General features: G+C 56.7%; 1 protein-coding gene across 1 annotated transcript; it reads left to right on the top strand.

Moving 5' to 3' along the window:
* The first annotated feature begins 732 nt into the window (after window positions 1–732).
* On the top strand, window positions 733–22,019 carry RAB11FIP3 (RAB11 family interacting protein 3). Its single transcript, XM_065892578.1, has 11 exons — window positions 733–863; window positions 4,806–4,955; window positions 10,744–10,779; window positions 14,456–14,549; window positions 15,327–15,430; window positions 18,281–18,421; window positions 20,569–20,650; window positions 21,198–21,335; window positions 21,428–21,583; window positions 21,692–21,832; window positions 21,906–22,019. The coding sequence occupies exons 1-11, from the start codon at window positions 733–735 to the stop codon at window positions 22,017–22,019; spliced, it is 1,287 nt and encodes a 428-aa protein (XP_065748650.1).
* Window positions 22,020–22,746: the final 727 nt, after the last annotated feature.

Raw genomic sequence — 22,746 nt, 5'->3', positions numbered from 1 at the left:
GGTGGCTTCTCTTTGTTGCAGAGCACGGGAGGGCTCTAGGCGCACGGGCTTCAGTAGTTGTGGCATGTGGGCTCAGTAGCTGTGGCCCATGGGCTCTAGAACGCAGGCTCAGTAGTTGTGGCACATGGGCTTAGCTGCTCTGTGGCATGTGGGATCTTCCTGGACCAGGGATCGAACCCGCGTCCCTTGCATTGGCAGGTGGATTCTTAACCACTGCGCCACCAGGGAAGTCCGGGAAAGTAGACATTTAACCAGAAAACATAATTGGTCAAATAATTGATGAATTCGTATTTTGAGGTTAGACCACGTAATTGAATTTCAAAGCAATAGCTTGCACGTACAGAGCAGATATTGATGGGGACTTTTTAAAAGGCATAGTCTTACACTGTTGAACGTTAGTTGCTGGGGTAGAATTCATTCCAGTGCTGGAAAGCCACAAAACGGGCTGTTCTGGCATGTATCCTGTGATGTTGGGATACTTTGTGTCCATTTTAGGCATATTTCTATAACTAAGTTTAAAAATCCCTCCAGTCATTTTTTCTGCTCTTGAACATGTGCCTATTTTTCATTTTTGAAAATACTGAAGTGTTTTGTAACCTACTGTTTCTGCTTAGAAGTACAGGAGGGACATCTCCCACGTGCAAGCTCCCGCTCCACGGGGTCCTTTCCCGGGCCCCGGGACTGACTCTTGGCTCTCTCTCCTAGGCCAACGAGGTGACAGACAGCGCATACATGGGCTCTGAGAGCACCTACAGCGAGTGTGAGACCTTCACGGATGAGGACACAGGCACCCTGGTGCCCCCCGAATGCCTGGACGCCACGGAGGAGCCCGGCCACGGCGCCCTGCTGCTGCTCCCGGGCAGGTCTGTTCCTATCTACATGGCCCGGGGCCGATGGCAGATGGGTTCATGGTGGGGTTCGTGTCAGGTGATCCAGAGGGGAGTGTGAGCCTGCGGAGGGCTGTGGTCCTGGGAAGAGCCTGTGCCCAGCTGACCGTGCAGCCTCCGTCAGAAGGTGCTCCTCTGTACAGATAGGAATCCTAGGAGAAAACGTTCGCTTGGTCTTTTGGATTTTGTCATCACAATTCTTATGACCCAGGGCGAGACACATTTCAAACGTCTTCATCTTTATGTCACCCTGACTCCATGCGTTTGAGGACAGTGAGGGGGAAGGGCCGGATCAGAGAAGCCAGGTGCCAGGTGGTCCATGTGGGCCCAGGTGACGGCTGGCGGTTCTGCCCTGGGCTCCCCGGGAGGCCTTGAAACTGGAATTTTGCTTATTTTATTTTGTTTTGTTTCTTGTTTGGCCCCTGCAGAGCTTGTGTTTTTCCTCCCTAATTGAAGATGGCATGCCTATCCCAGGCGCCAGCCCTCCCGCCCCCCCGCCCCCCCAGCTCCTTCCCTGGTACCCTGGCTCCTGGTTTGTTCCTCACTCAAGGGTCATCACACAGTGTGTATCCTTTCTCCACCTGGCTTCTCCCACTTGGTATCGTGGCTGTGAGGTTTATCCGTGTCTGTGTGCACCGTTGTGAGTGGTTTATTCTGGTTATTATTGAGTGTTCCATTAAGAAGCCCGCAGCTTCTTTATTTCCTGTCAGTGGGCATTGGGGCATTGGGTTTGCTCACAGTTTTGGTTTCATGAATAAAGCTGCTGCCTGTAAGCAATCACGTCTTTTGGTGGCCGGGTTTGTTCCTTGGTGGCGTAGGGCGCACCTGGGGCACAGGCTCCTCTGTAGGGGTTACTGCAGGTCAGACACTTACAGGCGGGGTTTGGTAGTTCCCTGCCTGCCAGCCGCCTGCGGGTTCCAGCTGCTCTCCATTCTCGCAGCGCCTGGCATCCTCCGCTTCTTCACGCCTGTTGTCTGAGGGCACGCAGAGCAGGTGGTCCTCACTTGGGTTTCCCAGGTGCCTGACGGGGGCAGTGCCTTTCTTGCACTGGCTGCCCATGTGGAGACCCTCTCCTGTGCGGTGCCTGTTCCAGGCTTTCGCCCCTTTGTTGGTTGCAGGACTCTGAAAGCTTTTCTGTAGAGGCCAGATAGTAAACAGGCTCGTGGCCCGATGGTCCCAGCACTGCTTCTCAGCTCTGCGTTGGCTGCCTCTGCAGATACAGGCAGTGGGTGGATCTGGCCTCCCCGGGTCCCGTGGGCCGTCTTTTCCTCTGTCTTCAATTGTGGGAGCTCTTCCTCTGTCTCAGGGGACTCCTTTGTCCCGGGTGTGTTGCAGGCATCTTTTTCCCCCTCTGCAGGTCATCTTCTCACTTCCCTGGGGTGTCTGAGAACAGACGTTTTAAATTCTACTGTAGTCCAGTGTATCTGTTTGTCTTTTGTGGTTGGCACGTCTGTGTTCTGCTTCAGAGGTCTCTGCTTACTTCACATCACTGTGACGTTTACTTCTGCTTTTCTTTAACAGCTTTATTGTTTTGCCTTTGTTTTCAGCTCTTTCATCTCCCCGTAAGGGAGTTTTTGTGCATGGTGTGAGGCAGGGGTCATTTTTCCTGTATAAATGTCCATTGGCTCAGGCTCGGTTTTGAAGCCCCCTCCTTCCTCATTGCCCCACAAGGTGGCCGAGTGCATGGGCTGTGCTGGACGCCCTGCTTGGCCCTGTGTGCCCTGTGCAGGTCAACATCGCTCAGTCCTTCTGCTCCAGGCTTGTCGCCCGCTGGTCCTGCCGTTCGGCCATGTGCACCCTCCAGCCTCACTCTACAAGGCTGCGTTGGCACCTTTGGCCTTCACATTTCCATGTGGATTTTATATAGATTCAGCTTGTTAGTCTCTGGAAAAAAGTACCTGCTGGGATTTGGGTTGGGATTTTGCTGGATCTGTAGATTATTTGGACAGAACCAACATCTTGTCCCTATGGGTCTCGCAGTCTTTGAACATAGTTTATTGCTCCATTTATTGGGGTCTTTCCTTGATTGCTACGGTGTGGGGTGACCGTCTGGTAGGGAAGGGGGCGTCGTGCATGCGCGTTCGGCCATTGGGCTCTGTTGGGACTGGAGGAACACCTTCCAGGGCCACCAGGGGCCAAGCCCAGCGTGTGGAGATGGGAGCCCAGAGTGGCTTGCAGTGACCAAAGAGGGAGGTGTGAGGGTAGAATACGTGGGGCTGGGGATGCCACGTTTGCTGTAGCTTCCTGATCAGTACTTTTTTTTTTTTTAAAGAATTTATTTATTTATTTATTGGCTGCATTGGGTCTTCGTTGCTGCGTGCGGGCTTTCTCTAGTTGTGGTGAGCGGGGGCTGCTCTTTGTTGCGGTGCGCGGGCTTCTCATCGCGGTGGCTTCTCTTGTCACAGAGCACAGGCCCTAGGCGCACGGGCTTCAGTAGCTGTGGCTCAAAGGCTCTAGAGTGCAGGCTCAGTAGTTGTGGCGCATGGGCTTAGTTGCTCCGCGGCACGTGGGATCTTCCCGGACCAGGGCTTGAACCCATGTCCCCTGCATTGGCAGGCGGATTCTTAACCACTGTGCCACCAGGGAAGCCCCTGATCAGTATTTTTTAAGGTAATAGGTAAGTTCTTTTAAATTTCTTTAAATATTTATTTATTTATTTGGTTGCACTGGATCTTAGTTGTGGCTTGCGGGCTCCTTAGTTGTGGCTCGTGGGGTCCTTAGTTGTGGCATGTGGACTCTTAGTTGCGGCATGCATGTGGGATCTAGTTCCCTGACCAGGGATTGAACCTGGGCCCCCTGTATTGGGAGCGTGGAATCTTAACCACTGCACGACCAGGGAAGTCCCTAAGTTCTTTAAATTCAATTTGGGTCAAGTAATCGAAGTTGAAGTGTCAAATCTGGGAAACCATTATGAGGTCTTAGTTTTTCTCTGGAAGTTTCTAGGCTCTGGGCTGTTTTGCTGCTTAAGCAGTGACTTGCCCTCAGGATTCGTTGAAGTCACGTTGGTGTCAAATGAGAAAATCTTGAATTGCCACGAGGTTGCCGATTATAATCTAAAGTCATCCGTTTTCTGTCGATGCGGTGCGTGACGGCTGCGTGGTCTGCCCCGGGTCCCCAGCACCAAGTGCACATCCCCTCTGACATGAGGACAGGCGCTGGGCTCCTCGCCGCCCACGGGCGTCCACGTCCAGCCCATGGAGGCTGTGCATGCTCCCTCTCACTTTGGGGGCAGCTTCCTCTCCCGGGGTCTGGGCACGTGGATCCACGAAGCAGCTCATCTACAGAAACAGAAAGCAGCTTAGTGTGAAATGGTGTCTGTCGGAAGGAATCATTTCTTCCTGTCTCTGTGTGAGAAGGTGAGGGCTGGTAGCAGGCGGGAGGCAGTCAGACTCGGACACGCTCTTCAGAGAGCAGTCGGACGTCCCGAGACCATTGGGGTCAGGTGCCTCGGGGAGCTTGCGCTGCGTGTCGTGCGACTGTGGGTCTGGGCAGCGGACAGAGACTGGCCCCTCCTGACTACCAGGCCTGCCCCTCTGAGGGGGCAGCTCCTGCGCCTGCTCACAGGATCTTGGGGGGTGGGGGGGTCCGTGGTGAGGTGGTGGCCCGGCCCCGGGGCGGGGAGCACCTGCCGTGTGCCCGGGGTGCAGCAAACACCAGATTCGAAAGCTTATTATGACACAAGGACATAGATGATATAAAGATCTTGTTTTGGAAGTGATGATTTTGGGTATGTTGGGCCAAGTGAAGTACATTGTTAAAGTCAGTTTCACCTGTGCATTTACCTTCTCTAGCGCAGCTGTTAGAACACGAACTCACACGTGTGGTCACTGCACGTTTCTGCTGGAGGCTCAGGTCATGCCCGCGGCTCTGGGGTGCCCGCAGCCCATGTCAGCAGCTGACACTCGTTTGCCTCTGCAGGTCCCACCTGCACAGCCAGTCGGTCGTCACGGTGATAGGAGGCGAGGAACATTTCGAGGACTATGGTGAGGGCAGTGAGGCGGAGCTGTCCCCAGAGACCCTCTGCAACGGGGAGCACGGCTGCAGAGACCCCGTCTTCCTCACCCCCAGGTAAGAGCCCTGCACCAGGGCCCTGTCTCTTCACGTTCTGTTAAGGGGGAGGGTCTCCTTTTGGTTCACAGAGAACTTGTTTTATTCACTGTAATATAATTGAACAATGCCACAGTCAAATTTTTAAGATTTCTATCGGGATAACAGTTGGCTGTGGTTCCTCTCATCGGTTATGGTCCCAGTCACTCCCCGTTTATGGGGCCTCAGCCGAGTCCCAGGGCACAGAGCTGGGGTTGGGAAACTCGGCTTTACGGGTTTCACAGTGCTGTTTGTGGATCACATTGTGTTTTGCATTGAGCTTGAGGGAGGCTGTGTGTGTGAGAGTGTGTGAGTGTGTGTGTGAGAGAGTGTGAGTGTGTGTGAGTGTGTGTGTGTGAGTGTTGACACCCTGCTCAGCAGTCTCAGTCTTGCTGTGCAGGTGGACCTCGTCCTGCACTTCCCTTTGTGTTTTTTACTCACTGAAGGCCTGTGGATGCCCTGCATCATTTTTCCAAAGCCATTGCTTGCACCGTGTCTCTGTGTCACGTTATGGTAATTCTAACAATATTTCAGACTCTCATTATAATTGTTTGTTGTGGGAATCTGTGATCAGCAATCCTTGACGTGACTGTTGCAAAAGGATTACAGGGCTTCCCTGGTGGCACAGTGGTTAAGAATCTGCCTGCCAGTGCAGGGGACACGGGTTCAAGCCCTGGTCCGGGAAGATCCCACATGCCGCGGAGCAACTAAGCCCGTGTGCCACAACTACTGAGCCTGCGCTCTAGAGCCCACGAGCCACAACTACTGAAGCCTGTGTGCCTAGAGCCCGTGCTCTGCAACAAGAGAAGCCACGACAACTAGAGAAAGCCCACGCACAGCAACAAAGACCCAATGCAGCCAAAAATAAATAAATAAATTTAAAAAAAAAATAGAAGGAGCTCCTCTCCCCAACAGGGAGCAGCCTTCTACTTAGGAAAAAAAAAAGGATTACAGCTCCCTGAAGGCCTAGATGCTGGTGAGCATTTTTCAGGAATAAAGTATTTTTTAGTTAAGGTATGCATGCACATGGGTTTTCTCTTTCCTTTTTCAATTTTTAATATTTTAATTTTTTGGCTGTGCCGTGTGGCTTGCGGGATCTTAGTTCCCTGGCCATAGGGCGAACTCACGTCCCCTGCAGTGGAAGCGCAGAGTCCTAACCACCAGGGAATTCCCTACGTTGTTTTTTTAGATGTGATACTTTTACACACTTATTGGACTACGGTACAGTGTAAACTTAACTTTTACATGCACTGGAAACCAAAAACTTCGCATAACTCACTTTATTGCAATACTCACTTTATTGCGATGGGCTGCAGGTGAACCCGCAGTATCTCCAAGGTCTGATTGCACGGTGTTATCATCTGTAGTGTCCTCGGACCTTATTCCTCTTGCTGAAAGTTTGTGCCCTTCGACTGGCCTCTGAGGGAGGTTTAACATCACAAATGGCTGTTCGGATTCATTTTCTTATAATCACCTGACATCCCCAAACTCTCTGGAAAATTCTGGCTTTGAATAAACTCAACTGTGGCATCTAAAGGGCAGGACCTTCGCTCATGGAGCTGGCTCCTGCCTGGCTCTCCTGCCTCTTCGGGCTGCAGGAGGCCCTGGGAGAAAGCACCCACCCTTGTATCCAGGTCAGGGAATGTGCCAGCCCCTCGGGGAGACCCTGGCCTGGTTGGACAGCCTGCACATGTTAGTTACCTCTCCCTTCTGCCCCCAGTTCTGGAAATTCTCCAGCTGTGCCAACAGCAGAGGCCAAGGGCCTGGGCGGGGGCCAAGCCAGCAGGGCTGCCTGACGTGCTCCAAGTGGTGCTGCCCCGAGGGCCAGGCTGTGGCCCTGCGGGGCGTGTGTCTCCCCATTTTGGTGATCTCTCCATTTGTTCCGTGTGTCCGTCCCTCATCCCATGTCCGCAGGGTTACTTCTGCGCTACGATTGATGTCTCACTTTAACTTTTCTGTAGCCTGGGGTCCTAATGTCCACAAGACGTGGCTGCCGTTACCACTGCCCTGAAAGCCCACTGAGATTAGGTCGTGGCACGGCTAACGGAATTATGAGTTACGAAAGTCATCTACCCATAGTTCTTGGTTCTGGTGGTTCTTAGACAGTTACTGACAGGGTTACAGAACAGAAAGTAAGACGCCCCCTGGCCGTGTGCGTTGCTCTCGCGCTGATGTGTTTCTGACAAAGGAGGATGCAGTGTGTCCAGTCATTTACTTCTTGGCAAAGCAGGGTTCTTCTTTTACAACGAGCCGCGGGGCTGCGCCTGTGTCTTCTGAGAGCCTGACCAGGAAGGTGCCCCCAGCCGCTGCGCCGGGTGTTGCAGGTCCCGGAGGTGGTGCTGAGGGTGACAGAGGCCTCCGCGGCATCCGCCTGACAGCTCACCCTGTCCAGCCACCCGATCCTTGCTCTCTCCTGAAGCCACACCTCTCGTCCCTCCAGCGCTGACCCACTTGCCGCCAAGCTGCACAGCATCCTCACAGATGAGGCTTTTGAGTTTTACTGTAGCCAGTGCCACAAACAAATCAACCGCCTTGAGGATCTTTCTGCTCGCCTGAACGATCTTGAAAAGAATAGGTAACCTATGCGGTGCCTGGCCTGCTCTCTGTCCCGGGGGAGGCAGACTCCACCTGCCCGCAGCCGCCCCCACTGCCCTGGCCCAGGTGCCACTCCCTATGCCTGGCCCACTCCGGGGGCTTCCTCCAGAGGCCGGGCAGACGTGCGGACAGCGGACTTTTCTCCGGCCCCTGCCCTGCATGTGCTGTTCCTGGTCTGGTGCCCTGTGTGCATGCCACGGTCCAGTCCCCTGCCTCTGCCCTGCCTGAAGACAGCCAGCATGTGGGAGAAAGTCTGCTTTTAGAAAGATGTGCTTTCTCCGTTTTACTGAAAGATGTTTGAAGTTGAGAGTCACAAGAAGTAGCACTGGGAAATCTAAAGTGAGAGTAGGTCTTCAGTGCAGACTTGTGAGCAGCTTTCGGGGGCGTCAGTTTGAATCGGGATGAGCCCTGCCCTGAGCTGGTCTCTGGGAGGCTGTGCAGCCTCCGTCAGCGGCAGAGTCACTGGCTGCTCTGTCCCCGGAACGGGCCGCTGGGCCCAGCATGCCTGCTGCTCTTCGCTTCTCCCTCTCCTCATCTCCTGGTTCCCTCTCCGCCCCCTGTACCCACCCCCAGTCAGAGTCCCAGGAGGAGGCACCTGGCTCCTCACAGCCTCACAGGCTCCAGCTGCAGGAAGCATTTTGGGTGGTTTGCACATGCTGACATGTCCGTTAGGCAGATTGCTGATTAGCTTGTGTGGAGGAGAGATGGGCCCTTGTGTGGCGCACCCCACAGCCCCAGCCCAGTGGAGGGAGTGAGGGACTGCCAGGCGTTCTCATGTGGGCAGCAAGGAAGGGGTGGGACGTGCCGACCAGTGCTGTGGGCTCCCATGCAACTTCCTGGAGGCAGGGGCCTTGGACTGGTGGGAGTTGCATGGAAGGTGAACCATCCTAATGGTTTTGGCATGTACGCTTCCTCCTGGGCCTGCCGTCTGCCCTTGGGGCTTGGCCTCGGCCGCTCAGTCTGCCTGGTGGGCCCTGCGACCGACAGCCAGTAGTGTCCTGGTGCTGGTTCAGCCCTTCCTCCTGCACTTGTGTAGCTCAGAGCTTGGGCCGGGGTCCAGCCAGCACCTGGTCAGGTGAGGGATAGGGCCGATCGGCAGCTTCAGAGGGGAGCTGGGGGTGCCAGCAGCGCTGAGGAGAACTGGAGGTGCTCTTTGAGGAGCTTCTAGGGAGACCAGGGATTCCAGAGACCTGCCAGCCTCCCTTTACCCCTCGTGTTCAGCCCCGTGCTCAGCGCTCCAGGATGGCCGCTCAGCCTGGCGGGGATGGTCATTTGTCCTTCCCGAGCAGGGACCTGCCTTCCCCGTATCTCAGCTCTCACCCTCCGAAGGTACTTGATGTGGAAGTGATCTTTTCCCACATTGAAGACCTGCCCCAGGGTGGCCACAGTTGCCTCTGCTAGGCTTTGTGGGGCAGAGAACAGACTGGGACGTGGCCGAGTCCAGCCAGCAAGTCCAGGGGGTCTCACATCCAGTTTCAGCCACCTGTTCCCTAAGACAGGCACTAACAAGGGGGTTAATATGCCATCAGAACCCTCGTTATAATCAGTCAGGAACTTTCCCCTACACACTCACTTAAGGAGATGTGAATCTTACCCATTGGTTTCCATGGAATTGCCTCAAAATAAACGTATTTGGTCATGCTTTGTGGTTGGTGAAAGGTGATTTAGTCCAAACCATATTCAGACAGCAGCTTTGACGTCTGATATAATTTCTACCCAGTGAACCTCAGAACATACGTATTTTCCACATACCTGGGAGCCTCTGTAAAACGGTTCATTTTGTAGAAACTGAGACGTCTGCTTTACCCAGAGGTGCAAGTGATGCCAGCCCCTGAAGTGGGACAGCACACTGGACAGTGGTCTGTCCTTTCCTGTTGCTCCAGGATGAAATTAGACTTGTGTTCAAATGTACAGCATCAGTCAGGGCCCAGTCAGAAGAGGGGACCACACAGTAACTTGAATAGGAAAGTTTAATAGAGAGTGACCATTGTAACTGGGGATTGGATTAATGTGGCATTGGCTGGGAGGAGAGCTCAGGAGGAGACAGGGCAGCAGCTGTGAGGGAGGAGCAGCGGCTCACGCCACCGGCTGCAGAGGGCGTAGCCGCACCTTCTAAAACTTGCAGAAGTCTGCCCTCTGGCTGCCAGGAACGCTGTTCGCTGGGAGGGGTCTCACCAGAGGGACTTCCACCACGGAACTGCCTGGGAGGTGTCAGGTGCAGCCGCCCAGGTGGGATTCGGGAGTGTGGGGATCAGGGCCCAAGTTCAAACCGTGGTGCTGCCCAGGCAGCAGGGGCACCAGGAAGCAGGCCCTTTCCTGGGTCCCTGTCCAGCACCCTCTGCCGACGCAGCATCACAGGGGCCAGGAGCTGGTAGGCAGGACGAGCCCAGAGCGGAGAGGCAGTGCGTTGGTAATGGGTACAGTTGCTGGTGATGGGAACAGCGTGTCTCCCCAGACAGGGTTTCTTGCCCCAGCCTGAGGGGGTCACAGTAACTGATGGGTGTGTGTCTGTCTGGCCGTGACGCTATTCTTGTTCTCATAGGTTGAAGCTAATAGTTTAGCAGTTAAATTGGGAAGCAAACAAGGGGTACAGTAAGCTTGGCCCTTTTGCCACTGCAGGTGATCACGTCAGGCAGGCGACATGGGGCTGACTTTCCTGTCCTGAAACGGCAGCAGGAAAGCTTTGCGAGTCTCTGCGCAGCTGGGCTGGTAGAGGTTGAAATGTCAGTGCCAGAGTTAAAACCGACAACAGAGCTTTCCTGTACACACGGGCCCGTGTCACGCCTTGTGTGGAGCCTCTGACGGCCGAGCCTTTGGAGGGCAGTGTGGCTCCAAAATCACTTGGGATGTGCCATTGGCCGATGGCTCGAACCCAGCATGGCCACCTGTGGGTCCAGGCGCTGGGGCCAGCCCCTGAACCGAGGCCCGGTTGTGACACCATCTGAAACTTCCTTGAGGGCTGGGACCAGGTGACAGGCCCCTGAGATTGTCCCCGTGCCCCTGAATGTTTTGCTGAGCGAGCCTTTCCGTGCATGGAGCTGGCCTCGGGAGCGGGTGCTGCATGCCTGCGGACACGCCCCCACCCCATATCTCTTTCGCCTGAGTTTCCTGCTTCCTCTCCATCCTCCCTGTCTGTTCTCTGACACCGTTTTCCTGTTTGTTTTGATTTCTGCAGTCCATCGAAGCAGCTCTCCAGCAAGAAGGTGGCAAGGTAGGAACCCTGGTTGCCCACTGAGATGCTCTTCTGAAATGTGTCACTGGTCATAGTGCTTTAAAAACTTGTTTAGAAAATACTATTTTCAAGGTATTTTTTAAAAAACTTCTGAAAGTTACTTCTCATGGTTTGGGATTGAAAATAGTTTGAGGGGACGGGTTGTAAAAAGAATTTCCAAAGCAGTAGATTTGGACCTGTGTTTGTGGCTGGGGGTCTGTGGTGGAAACTTTTGTCCTTCCTCCTGTTCAGTTGAGTCTTTCCCATGTGAGGGCTGTAGGCTAACCTGGTGGGGAGGGTCAGCGGGGGCCCTGATGCCACAGCCCAGGTCTGGGTCCACCTCCTTCAAGGGCTGTGTCCTTTCCACCCCTGCTGGCTCCCCAAGGTGAGGAGGAGGTGGAGGAGCTTCTAAAGAACAAGCGTTGGTGACCACTTCTTCATTTTTCAGTTTTGGGAGCTGCCCACTGGCTTCTTGCAGTGAGAGGTAACAGCACATGCGTTCACCCCTCCTGCCAGGCCTGCTCTAGGCTTGTAAGATGCCGGCATTCTTCACAGGAAGCCATGTGATGTGTTACTGGATTTCCTTTCTAAGATGAGTTGTTGCTTCTCCTGGAGGCAGTGATTGCCTTTATGTTTTTATTTGCGTCGTCTTCTGCCTCCACTGCCTGGCCCTGCTGCTGCCTGAATGGTTCCCCCAGAGCCCTAACCCCCTCCGCCCATGCTGTGTGGGCTGCACTGCTGCAGCCCCGCATGTCTCCCTGATGCCGGGTCCTGGTGTCTGTTTCAGGTGTTGGATCATCTCGCCCCCTGAGCCCCTTCTTCCTTTTTTTAATCTCCATTTTCTATCCAGCACGTCTTCTGGTAGCTTCTTGAGAAAAGACGTGCCCAGGAAATAAATTTTCGAGCCCTTGTTGGACATTTTACTCCTGTGGTTTGGCTTGGGGTGGAATTCTAGATCAGAAGTGGTTTCCGTTTAGCCATTTTGTAGGCGTTGCTCATTATCCTCTAGTCCTGGTGCTGCTGCAGGACAGTCTAGCGCTTGCTGGTTTTTCTTTGTGACTGCTTTTCCCTTCTGGAAGCTTTTAAAAGATGTTCTCCCTGTCCCTGAAGCTCAGACATTTCAGGACGAATCTTGTGCGTCCTTTCCACCGTTAATTACGCTGGGTGGTTCCAGTCTGGAAGTGCCTGCCCTGAGCTCTGCGGGCCTCTCTGGAGCACGATCCGATCCACAGAGCCCTCCACCCCACCTCCTGGTCCTGGAGCTCCTACCCCCGGAGCCCCTGCCCCCAGAGCCCCTGCCCCCGGAGCCCCTGCCCCCGGAGCCCCTGAAGGCGGCCTCTCTGCTCTGGCTCCCCCACCCTTCCCTGAGCTCTGTCTCTCTTGCTAGAGGTCTCCCTCTGAGTGGGGTCCTGCCTGGCTGCCGACCTTCAGGTAGTTCATAGGCTGTGGTGCAGCCCGTTTGGAGGCCTGCAGTCCTGAGTTGGGTGCCTGGTGGGGGCCGCCCCTCCCCCATCTGAGCTCCTCCCTGCTGCCCCTCAGGTGCCAGCCGCCTGGGCTCTCCTCCAGCGTCCGGCGCCCTGGACATCTCATCTCTGGCCCTGTCTACCCTCCTGCTTCTGTCCCTGAGGATGTAAAACACTTGTTTTTCTTTTCCTATCATGTTAAGGGCTGAGGGTCCAGGGGAAGCAGAGGTGAATCCAAAGGCCCACCCTCCTCACTTGCTCTCTCCATCACCTGGGTCTTGGGAGCGTCCTAGTAATTCCAGACCATGCTTTGATCATAGTTTCAGCATTCCCTTCTCGCTCCACCTTTTACCCAAACAGCCTGCAGCTGGTGAGACTAAGGAAGCTGACTTGCCCTCCCAGCTCCCACACCAGGCACGTGGACGGACCTGGAGCCGCCAGGGCCCAGCTCCTCGGCTTTTGGCCTCTGTGGCTGCTGCTCTGAGAATTCATCTTCCTTTGCAGATACCCTTTGGTATAAAAAAAGGCCAGCCTGCAGGTGTTTGTTGTTTACAAACAGGCATCGTCTGCAGTCGGTGCGCGCGCACACACACACACACACACACACACACGTGCACTTTGAATCTGCTGCTCTTCTGCCCTTAGAACTGCCACCAGCCTTCCAAAGAAACTTAAAATGCTTGCTGTCATTTCACTCTTGTGGCATCGTTTCAGCCCAGGCCTCTGACCTGGCTGTGTGCTCGCCTGGGTGCAGATGGCTCTGGGATCGGTGTGCCTGGGGACCTCACAGGGCGACAGCAGGTCTGGGGTTGGGTGACATTTAGGGTGCAGTCCCGTCCACCGGCCAGGCTTGACCTGACTCCCTTTGGGGTGGATCAGGCATCCCCCCACTTCCCCTGGTAGGTCTCCTGAGCCAGGATGGGCTTAAATAAACAAGCTCCCCACCCACCATGGGAGGAACCTTGGCCTTACCCTAAGGTGGCTACATGCTGTGGCCACACACCCCAACCCCAGATTCAGCCCTTGGAAAATGCCTGAACCCCTGGTCTGAGATCAGGATCGGGTGTCAGCCCCCAGGCTTTGGACCCTCCTCAGGGTGGTCTCTGGGTCTGGGGTGGGCAGCTTCCTGCCCCAGGAGTGGGGTCAGGAGCTCATGTTTAGGTCAAGGTCATGGATGTTAAGAGGAGTGATTAGATGGCAACTTGATGGCCTGTCCTCCCCTGGCCCTTGGGATTCAGCGCCCTCGGGGAATTCAGTGAAATCCACAGAAATGCGCTGATACGTACCCCCCAAGGCACAGTTGGGGATTGTGGTCTACAGGGTTAAAGATGCCCTTCCTTTTTGTTCCCCTGAGAATGTTTCTGGAAAAGAAATGTAAGGAATGCGCAAGCTCAGTCAGTGCTGAAAAGGAAATAGAACTTCTTATGTTTGGTAAAGAGACTGTACTTTTTTTTTTTTTGGCCATGTGGCACGGCATGCGGGATCTTATTTCCTCAACCTGGGAACGAACCCGGGCCTGCTGCAATGGAAGCACAGAGTCCTAACCACTGGACCACCAGGGAAGTCCTGAGAGTGTACTTTTTAACAGTGTTTTATTGAACTGGCTCTGTGCTATGTCCTTAGTTATGTGACAGCCTGCAGATCCCCATTCTGTAGCATAGGGAGGGTGCCTAGCTTCCTCAGGGTCACACAGTGCTGAGGCGTCTTCCGCATGTGTCAGAGCCAAGGGCCTGTGCCCTTTTCACGGTCGGCCCCCAGAGGCCCCGAGTGTGTCTTGCCATGGCTGCCCCAGGAGGTGTGCCTGGAAGTCAGAGATGGAGAGGACGTGGAAGTTACAGTGTGCCCACAGGTCATGACCTTGAATTAATGTTTCACGGCTCGGGGAAGATGAGATTATTTCATATCACTGAGAGGAGTGACGTCCTGTTTTATTGCCCAAGTTCAAAGTATCTTGGCCCAGTAGCTGGTAGGGAAGGAGGCCGGGCCCGTTGGGCTCCACAGACTATGGCCTGTTCACCCAGCCCTCAGTAGTGGTGTCCTGCCCGGAGTCCCCTTCGGTGGAGACCTGGCCGCCTGCTGCTGGGTTCTGCTTTCCAGACCAGCCTGGGGGTGTTCATGTGTACAGGCCTGGCCGCGAAGTTGTCCCCCTTCTTTGCTCTCCTTGCTCTGCTGAAGGACCTTCTCTGGACAGGGCTGTCGTTTATTCTCCCCAGGCACCTGCATCAGTCAGGGGCCCTGACCATGGAGGCCCTGCAGGACCCTCCCCCAGACCCTGTGGAGGGCATGGAAGAGGACATTGCTGACAAGGTAGGCCCTGGATGGATGGCAGGGCCGGAGGGCCACGTGTGGACAACTCAGTGGCCTCAGGCACAGGCCCCGGTGGGTGTGTTGAGTGAGGTGCGCAGAGGGCACAGTGGGAGGTGGTGATGGCGCCGGCAGGGCTGCGCCGTCCACCAGCCCTGATGATCTCTGGCGGGTTTCCTCGGGTTGGCAGCCACGGGGTGAACAGGAGAGGTGTCACGTTGTCCATGGAGAGGTGCCGGCCGGGGAGGCGGGAGGGCCTGCAGCCTGCAGTGATCCTAGAACCAGGACGGTGGAATCGGCCACTCCTGAGAGGTTGCTGGGGGCAGGGCAGCCTCCCCGTGGCCAAGGCCCTGGGGCTCCAGGACCAGCTCCAGGAAGTGCAGGGGCAGGGTGGCCACAGACACCCCCCCCCACCTTCTCTCCCACCTCCTTCTGTCCCCCTCGCCCACCTCACCCTGCCCCCCACCTCCTGGACCTCTACAGCACCTCCAGCATCTCAGCTCTGCAGAGCCCTCCCCAGCTCTCCGGTCTGGCCGTCATGCCTCCCACCGCCTGGTGAGCGTGTCTGGCTCCAAACCCCGGGCCTTTCTGTCACTCGAGTCCCCAGCGTGAGCCGCCTCTGTGGGCTGTGTCTGGCCGAGCAGTGGCCCTGCCTGCGGCCCCTCAGCTCCTTTGCCTTTGAGGGTTGAGGGCACCACGTGCTCCCCCGTCCTCACTGGTGCCCATAGGGCTGCGCTGCCTCGTTCACGGGGCGTCTCAAACCACCATCTTGCTCCCCAGGTTGTCTTCCTGGAGAAGCGAGTGTCGGAGCTGGAAAAGGACACGGCTGCCAACGGGGAGCAGCACAGCCGGCTGAGGCAGGAGAACCTCCAGCTGGTGCACAGGTGAGTTCAGGCCTCTTAGTGCCTGTGGGATGTGATCCGCCCCCTGGTCGTTCTCCTCCCCTCAGGTTCTCTGAGCACCACCCTCCATTCAGCTGCTGGATGGTGTGGGGTGAGCAAGGCTCCTGCTGAGGGCTCTCCCCAGAGGAAAGGGCGAGGGAGGGACCTCTCAGGAGAAGCCGGGGCTGACACCCGGCCTGCAGAGTGCCCGGCTGGGATTCCCGTCTGGGGGTGTCTGGCGTGTGCCCCGCTTCCAAGACCTGTCCTGACCAAAGGTGCGCCCCCCACCCCACACAGGCTTGCTTCATCTCCGCATCTCCTGGACAAGGAAACCAAGGCAGCAAGTGGGGGCTCTGGGCTGGGGCCAGTGCCTCCAGAGCTCCCTGTGCTCGGGTACTTGACCCACCCTTGAAGCATGGGGTCCTCATGGGGCATAGCAGTGCGACCGAGCCCCACGTGGAAGCCACGAGCTCTGAGTTAGAAATAACAGCCGTGTGGAAGTCGGTGTAAGGAGGGAGCAGGTGCTTCCCCATCTCCTGTTTTGCAGACTTTTCACAGCACGTGGTGTGGTTTTCGGTGTTGGGAAGCCGGTCACGCTGTGTACCTCACCCCAGTTTACAGCACTTCTCCTGCAGAGGACAAGGGACTTGGCCTGTGTGCAGCCAGAGGCTTGGGGTCACAGACCCCTTTCAAGAGGTCCAGAGGCTGGGAGCACGGCATGTGTTCTGGGCGAAGCCTGGCCCTGCCGAACCCTCTGCAGCCCCAGGCTCCTCACCCTCCGAGCACTTGTACCAGCGCTGGACACTGGCCCTGAGGCTCTGGGGGACGCTAGCCTCCTGTTGTGGCTTCTCCTGGGCGAGATGGGCCTTCATGACCTGTCCTCCTGCTCTTGGAGGCTGGGAACCGGGATGTGCCATGCTGTCCTGGGCGCCTCGCCCACTGCTATAACAGAGCAGCAGAAGCACGTTCTCCTGTGTGGTCGAGACCCTGGCTCGGGGGGCCACCTGCTTTCCTGCCCTGCTTTGCTGCTGCAGAGCCAGGGGTGGGGTCGGCCCTGCTCATGCGAGGGCTGGGGCTCCAGTGCTGCGTCTGCAGGACATTCCTTACTCCCTCCCTGTCCTTGTCCAGGGAGATCTGGATGGGCCACCAGACTCCTTTCTCCAGCTGACTGGAGGTTCATCTCATCCAATGGGCACTTATCAGTTACCCACGTTTGTGGTGGAAAGTCCACACTCTGTGCCCTGCCCGGCCACCCAGCCCCAGGGCCTGTCATATCCACTTCCTGGGGCCGTTTCTGCCAGTGTTTGCCTAAGTTCCCCTCAACCACACACTCCTGCCGCTGCTGCTTGGCGTTTCCCAGCCGCACTGACCCGCCGCACTGCTCTCCTTTCTTTTCATCCTAGGAGTTCCACCTGCTTTCTCCACATCTGGTTTCTTGTTCTCCAGATCCCGCATTTCTTCTTTGCTTACTCGCTTTCTGAGCAGATGCCCTACTCGCAGCATAGGAGCCAGGCTTCCTAAGGCCTCACGTGTCTGAAAACGGGGTTGTGTCGTGTCCCCCCTCCACCCCCACCATCGATAGTGTGGCTGAGTCTGGGATCCCGCTGGGAGCTGGGTCCCTGGAAGCCGGCTCCGCTGCCGTCTGTCCCGTCTGTGACCAAGGCCCTGGCACCGCTGGGCTCACTGCTCTTTGGGGTCCTATTCTCTCCCGATGCCATGAGGGTCTCTTCTTGTTTCTTGTGCTGAGGGCACGTGGTTTCCAGCCTTTAAATCTGGAAAACGTGTCTCTCAGAGTTTCTTCCATTTTCTTGTCTGTCTGAACTTCTGTTAATCAGATATCAGACCTTATGGACCTTCCTTCTCATTTTCTTTACTTCCTTATTCTCTAACTTTCTCATTATTCTTTTTTTCTGTGTAATAATCTTTGGTTTTCTCCTTCAGTTATTCTATTGAATTTAAAATTTTGTCGTGTCGTAGTTTTAATGGCTAAGAGTTACTTCTGTTACCCATTCCTTCTGCAACAGCTGCTCCTGTTTCGTGGACGTGGTGTCTCAGGCCTCTGAGGGTGATAGTTACAGGGCTTCTGTGGTATTTCCCACATGATGTGTGTCTCCTTCAGGTCGTTTTTTCTGTTTGCTTTGGCCACTTTGTATTAAGAGCTTTCCTGTGATGTCTGGTGGTCTTTGGCTGTCTGTTCACTCTTGGGTGCGAAGCACCAAAAAGCAGATGAGAAACCCTGTGTGGACGGGCAGCTTAGAGGCATGGGCTCCAGCCATCCACAGGCAGGGCCCAGAGCCCTTCTCTGTGGTTTGGTCCGTTCCTGTCTCCTGCACTTGGGAGTGGTGGTCTGGGAAGAGGCCAGGGTCAGGGTCCTCATGTGTACCTTCCTTCTGTCCCCATGTTCTTGCTATACCTGCCTTCGAGTCTGCCACGGCTGACCTGGGTGGGGTGGGTCTGTACACCATGTCTCCAGCCTGGAGTATCAGTGCAAGGTGCCCTGGGGTCAGGGGCCAGGCACCTGGTGGGCTTGTGCCCGGGAGGGTCTCCTGCCCACACCCAGCGAGCAGGAGGCAACTGTGGGTGCAGGCCAGGATGGGGGTAATGCCCCCTGGGAATGATGGGGACTGTCCTTGCCATCAGGACTGTGCCGTGGTCTGAAGGCCAGTCACCCTCTGTGAGGTGAAGGGTGTTTGGGGGGATACATGTCCTGCTTCAGAACTGCCCTTGACTAGAGCTGTGGGCCATTGGGGGACGTCTCAGTGCCTTCCTGTCCCCTCTCTGGGCAGGGCCGCTCTCTCCAGCTCTGGGCTTAGCATCTCAGGACGGTTTCTCCCCTCCCCCTCTGCCTTGCAGAGCCAATGCCCTGGAGGAGCAGCTCAAGGAGCAGGAGCTGAGAGCCTGTGAGATGGTCCTGGAGGAGACACGCAAGCAGAAGGAGCTCCTGTGCAAGATGGAGCGAGAGAAGAGCATCGAGATCGAGAACCTGCAGGCCAGGTGGGGGAGAGGGGGGACAGGGGACCCGCGGGCCAGGTTGGGGAGAGGGGGACGAGGGACCCGCAGGTCAGGTGGGGGAGAGGGGGACGGGGGACCCGCAGGTCAGGTGGGGGATAGGGCTGATGAGAAATGCAGCTGGGCTCTCACCACAACAGCTGGCCACCCCAGGAGGGCACGATACCTAGGAACAAATTTGATTTTACGAACAGTGGAAAAACCTTTGTGAAGAAAACTAAAAAACTCTACTGAAGGCCACAAAGTATTTGAAGGCAAAGACTGACACTACCTGGATGTCACTTTCTCTAATCTTTCTCCAGTGGATGCTGCACCATTCAAAATCAAAGTCAAAATCTTTTTTTAAGGCAACTTGAGAAAATTACCCCTATGCTCCCCTGAAGGCATAAGCCTTAGATAAGTCAGGAAAAGAGGAGCATACTCTGTGCAGACACCCCACAAAGGCACAGGAGTGGACCAGGAACTCAGGCTGGGGGCGTCCACTCACGGTGACGCGTGGATCTCAAACGTTGTTTGTCAAACAAAACCAGCAGAGAACCTAGATGTCCACAAGTTAACAGTCACCTGGAGGTTCCTGCTCATCCTCCCTCTGCAGAGCTTGCTCCTGGGTGGGTAGTGATGGGGAGGCGGGTATTTCACAGTCTTTTTAACTGAATGGGCACCACTCTCAGCCTTCATCGTGCAGCCATTTTACCCTCGTGAACGACAACTCTAGGCTCTTTAGCATGTGTTTACCTTCAGCTCTTAAAGCTGGAAAATACATTTTGACACATTTTCAACAGTGGGAGGTGGCAGGAGGGACTGCACACAGAGCTGTGCTGGGGTCTTCCTGGACGGGAGGCCTCCCTGGGGGCTGGCCTGCAGTATCACCTCCCGGGAAAGCCTTCTTCCTGGGCCTTGGCACAGTGCCATCCAGTGGACCTGCAGGCCACAGCCTCTCCGTGGGGCCCTGTCCACCGGGCTGTGGGTGCCTAGGGGCGGGCCGTCCTGCCTCCCGTGTCTGCCAGCACCAGAGCCTGCACGGCAGGGGGCATCCTGCTGGCTGAGTGGGACATCCTGCTGGCCGAGTGGGACAGCAGCTGCAGGGGCCCGAGGTGGACAGGGCCTCATGAGGCCCTCACAGAGCAAGATGGGACTCGGGGTCACCGCTGCCTGCTCTTTGCACCTCAGTTAGCAGCTTCATGTGCCTGGACCCTGGTGGCCTCCCTCAGCTCCCTGGGGTTCTTGCGGGGGTGAGGACAGCGGGGCCATGGAAGGAACTGGGGATTCTTGGAGAAGGGCTGGGTCTGTGGCTGGGACAGAGGAAAACCGGCAGAGCCTGGGGTGCCAGGAAGCAGAGAGGTGCTTGAACAGAAGCACACACAGACGACGGTGTGTCATGGCTCCCAGTGGGCATAGCTGGGGCACAGTAGGAACCGCCATCCAGAGTGTAACCCAATGTGGACTCCTGCAGAGGACACCAAATAACACACAGACACGTCCGCTCGGGGGTCCCTGAAGCGTGAACTGGACCCCATGACTGGCCTCCAGACAACAGAGAAGGAACAGGAAAAGGAGAACTTGACAGAGGAGACACCTAGCAGACACACCCCAACCAGGCGATCCAGGTCAACGTCACCCATGATGCGAAGGGCACCTCTTCTCTGTGGGATTCTCCCCAAACCCACAACCTGTGCAGTCACGAGAAGACACCAGACAAACCCAGTCTGAGGGACATTTTACCAAATACATGACCAGACCTGCTCAGAACTGTCAAGGTCATGAAGAGCCCGGGAAGTCCAGAGATTGCTGCAGACCAGAGGGGACAGAGGAGCCATGACGGCTAATGCGGCGCGGGGACACCAGACGGGAAGGAGCGCTGGTGGGAAAGCTGTGTTGAGTCCATGGGTTGGTCATTTGCATTTCCAGCATGGGTGTGATGAACGCCACGATGGTGAGCAGATGCCTGGAGAAGCCGAAAGGGGCTCAGGGTCCGTGGAACTCGCTCTGTGTCTGCAGCTTCTCTGTAAACCGGAGGTGTGTAGAGACACCATCCTGGCTTACAAGAAGCTTTGGCCCAGGGCCCTTGTGTTGGGTGCGTGTGGTGGCCGGGGGACAGCTCTGCGGGTCCCAGCCTTGTTCTTGTGACCCAGGCTGCAGCAGCTGGACGAGGAGAACAGTGAGCTGAGGTCCTGCATGCCCTGCCTGAAGGCCAGCATCGAGCGCTTGGAGGAGGTAAGCTGCCGGCCAGACTCTCCCCGCCCTCTGCCCCAGGTGACTTTGGGCCATCAGGACCTGAGACAGGTTCTCCAAAGCAGGGCAGCCGCACTGTTGGCCGATGGGCCTGTAGGGGTGTGGCTGCAGGCCAGGAAGCTGTGCTGCTTGAGAGCAGGCTGGTGGCCCCGGGGGTGAGGGAGCCAGGACACACTGGGCCTGGCCGTCCCTTTCCTGGAAGATGCGCGACCCTGCCTGGCTTCCCGGCATCCTTGGGCCTGAAGAGTCACGCATAGATTAACACCTGGTTTGAATCTAGGATGATGTCCTTGAGGGGCTGACTTCAGCTTGACCCCTTGTGCCCCGTGGTCCCCTCCCCACCCAGGGATCCCTGGGCAACTCTGCACCCTGAGGACATCTGAGAGCACTTGGGCTCTGGCCTCCTCCCGGAAACAGTCCCGGGCGCCTCGCAGGCCCACCTGCCACGTGTCGGGCGCAGACAGCTGAGGAGAGCTGCATGGATGGGCGGCAGACGGGCATGTCTCCGGCAACTGTTTCGTTCTTGCAGGAGAAGCAGAAGCTGCTAGATGAGATTGAGGAGCTGTCTCTACGGCTCAGTGAGGAACAGGAAAACAGGAGGAAGCTGGGGGACAGGCTGAGCCACGAGAGACACCAGTTCCAGAGGGACAAGGAGGTGACCCAGGAGGTGAGCACAGAGCCCCGGGGTCCCCCCCCCCTTGGCGTTTAGACCGCCCCAGAGGTCCTGAAGCCAAGCTGAGCCAACTCCCGCTGCTGCAGCTGATCGAGGACCTGCGCAAGCAGCTGGAGCATCTGCAGCTCTTCAAGCTGGAGGCCGAGCAGAGGAGGGGCCGCAGCAGCAGCGCAGGCCTGCAGGAGTACAACAGCCGCACGCGGGAGAGTGAGCTGGAGCAGGAGGTCCGGAGGCTGAAGCAGGTGCGGGCTGGGCTCATGCTTCCGGGGGCCGACATGGGGGCGCGTGGGGGCTGGTGCCCGAGTTGGTGGTCCTGCCTCGGCCCAGAAGTGACGCCCCGTGTCCCCCAGGACAACCGCAGCCTGAAGGAGCAGAATGATGAGCTCAACGGGCAGATCATCAACCTGAGCATCCAGGGCGCCAAGAACCTCTTCTCCACGGCCTTCTCTGAGTCTCTCGCCGCAGAGATCAGCTCCGTCTCCCGCGATGAGGTAACGCCCCGCGCCGTCCCCTGCGGGTGTCCGCAGTCTGGGCACCTGGACCGACCCCTAGCTCCTCCCACAGCTCATGGATGCCATCCAGAAGCAGGAGGAGATCAACTTCCGCCTGCAGGACTACATCGACAGGATCATCGTGGCCATCATGGAGACCAACCCGTCCATCCTGGAGGTCAAGTAGTGCCACTCAGCGGGGCTCCAGCACAGCACACACGCAGCTGAGACCGAGGTCCCTCACCCACCGTGGAGCACACAGCTGGGCAGGGCAGGGCGGGGGAGGAGGGATGCTGGGACCGGAGCCTGCAGTGGCTCTGGCCTCTCGCTATGCCCTCCTTTCTGCAGAGAATGAGGGACAGTCTCTCAGGCTGGGGTGAACCCCTCTGTGACCTCTCCCACGCTTCCTGCCTTGTCAGGGAAAAAAGGAATGAAATGGGTCCCCGCTGGGGGTGCTGCTCCCTGTGCCCGCCAGGCACCCTAACCTGGTGCCATCCAAGTCTCAGCCACTCCTGGATGGCATAGAAGCCCCAGGACCCTGGCGCCAGACATGGTGGGGCAGGGGGAGGGCAAGCAGGAGAGGCCAGTGTGTGTCAGGGTCTGGCCAGGAGCTGCAGGGCCACCCCCCTCCAGCTTTCCTGGAGCTGCTCAGGCTGGCATCCAACCAGAAGGGGCCCCTTGGTCCAGCTTCAGGCCCAGGGGCCTCTAGGCCACGGGCCTGTGCTCACGGCCAGCCTCTCGCTGCAGTAACTCTGGGCGCTGACGCTCCTGTGACTTGAGAGTCATGGCATGGAATGTGCTGTCTGTATCGGGTGGGTGTTGCTGTTCCCCTCTGACCCTGGGGGTTCAGGCAGGGCTGTGGCTCCCAGGGGTGTGTCCTCTCCTCCCTGTGCGGATCTCCGCTGGCCCGAGGA

The sequence above is a fragment of the Phocoena phocoena genome, chromosome 15 (assembly GCF_963924675.1).
Source record: "Phocoena phocoena chromosome 15, mPhoPho1.1, whole genome shotgun sequence".
Classification (NCBI taxonomy): Eukaryota; Metazoa; Chordata; class Mammalia; order Artiodactyla; family Phocoenidae; genus Phocoena; species Phocoena phocoena.
Note: the sequence above shows the minus strand (reverse complement) of the source record. Positions and strands in the feature narration are given on the sequence as shown.

Bases quoted from the DNA above. Each gene is read 5' to 3' on its own strand.
- RAB11FIP3 (XM_065892578.1), top strand. From the start codon at position 733: ATGGGCTCTGAGAGCACCTACAGCGAGTGTGAGACCTTCACGGATGAG. The intron at 864-4,805 runs GTCTGTTCCTAT...TTGCCTCTGCAG, and splicing joins CTGCTGCTGCTCCCGGGCAG to GTCCCACCTGCACAGCCAGT. The intron at 21,336-21,427 runs GTGAGCACAGAG...CCGCTGCTGCAG, and splicing joins ACAAGGAGGTGACCCAGGAG to CTGATCGAGGACCTGCGCAA.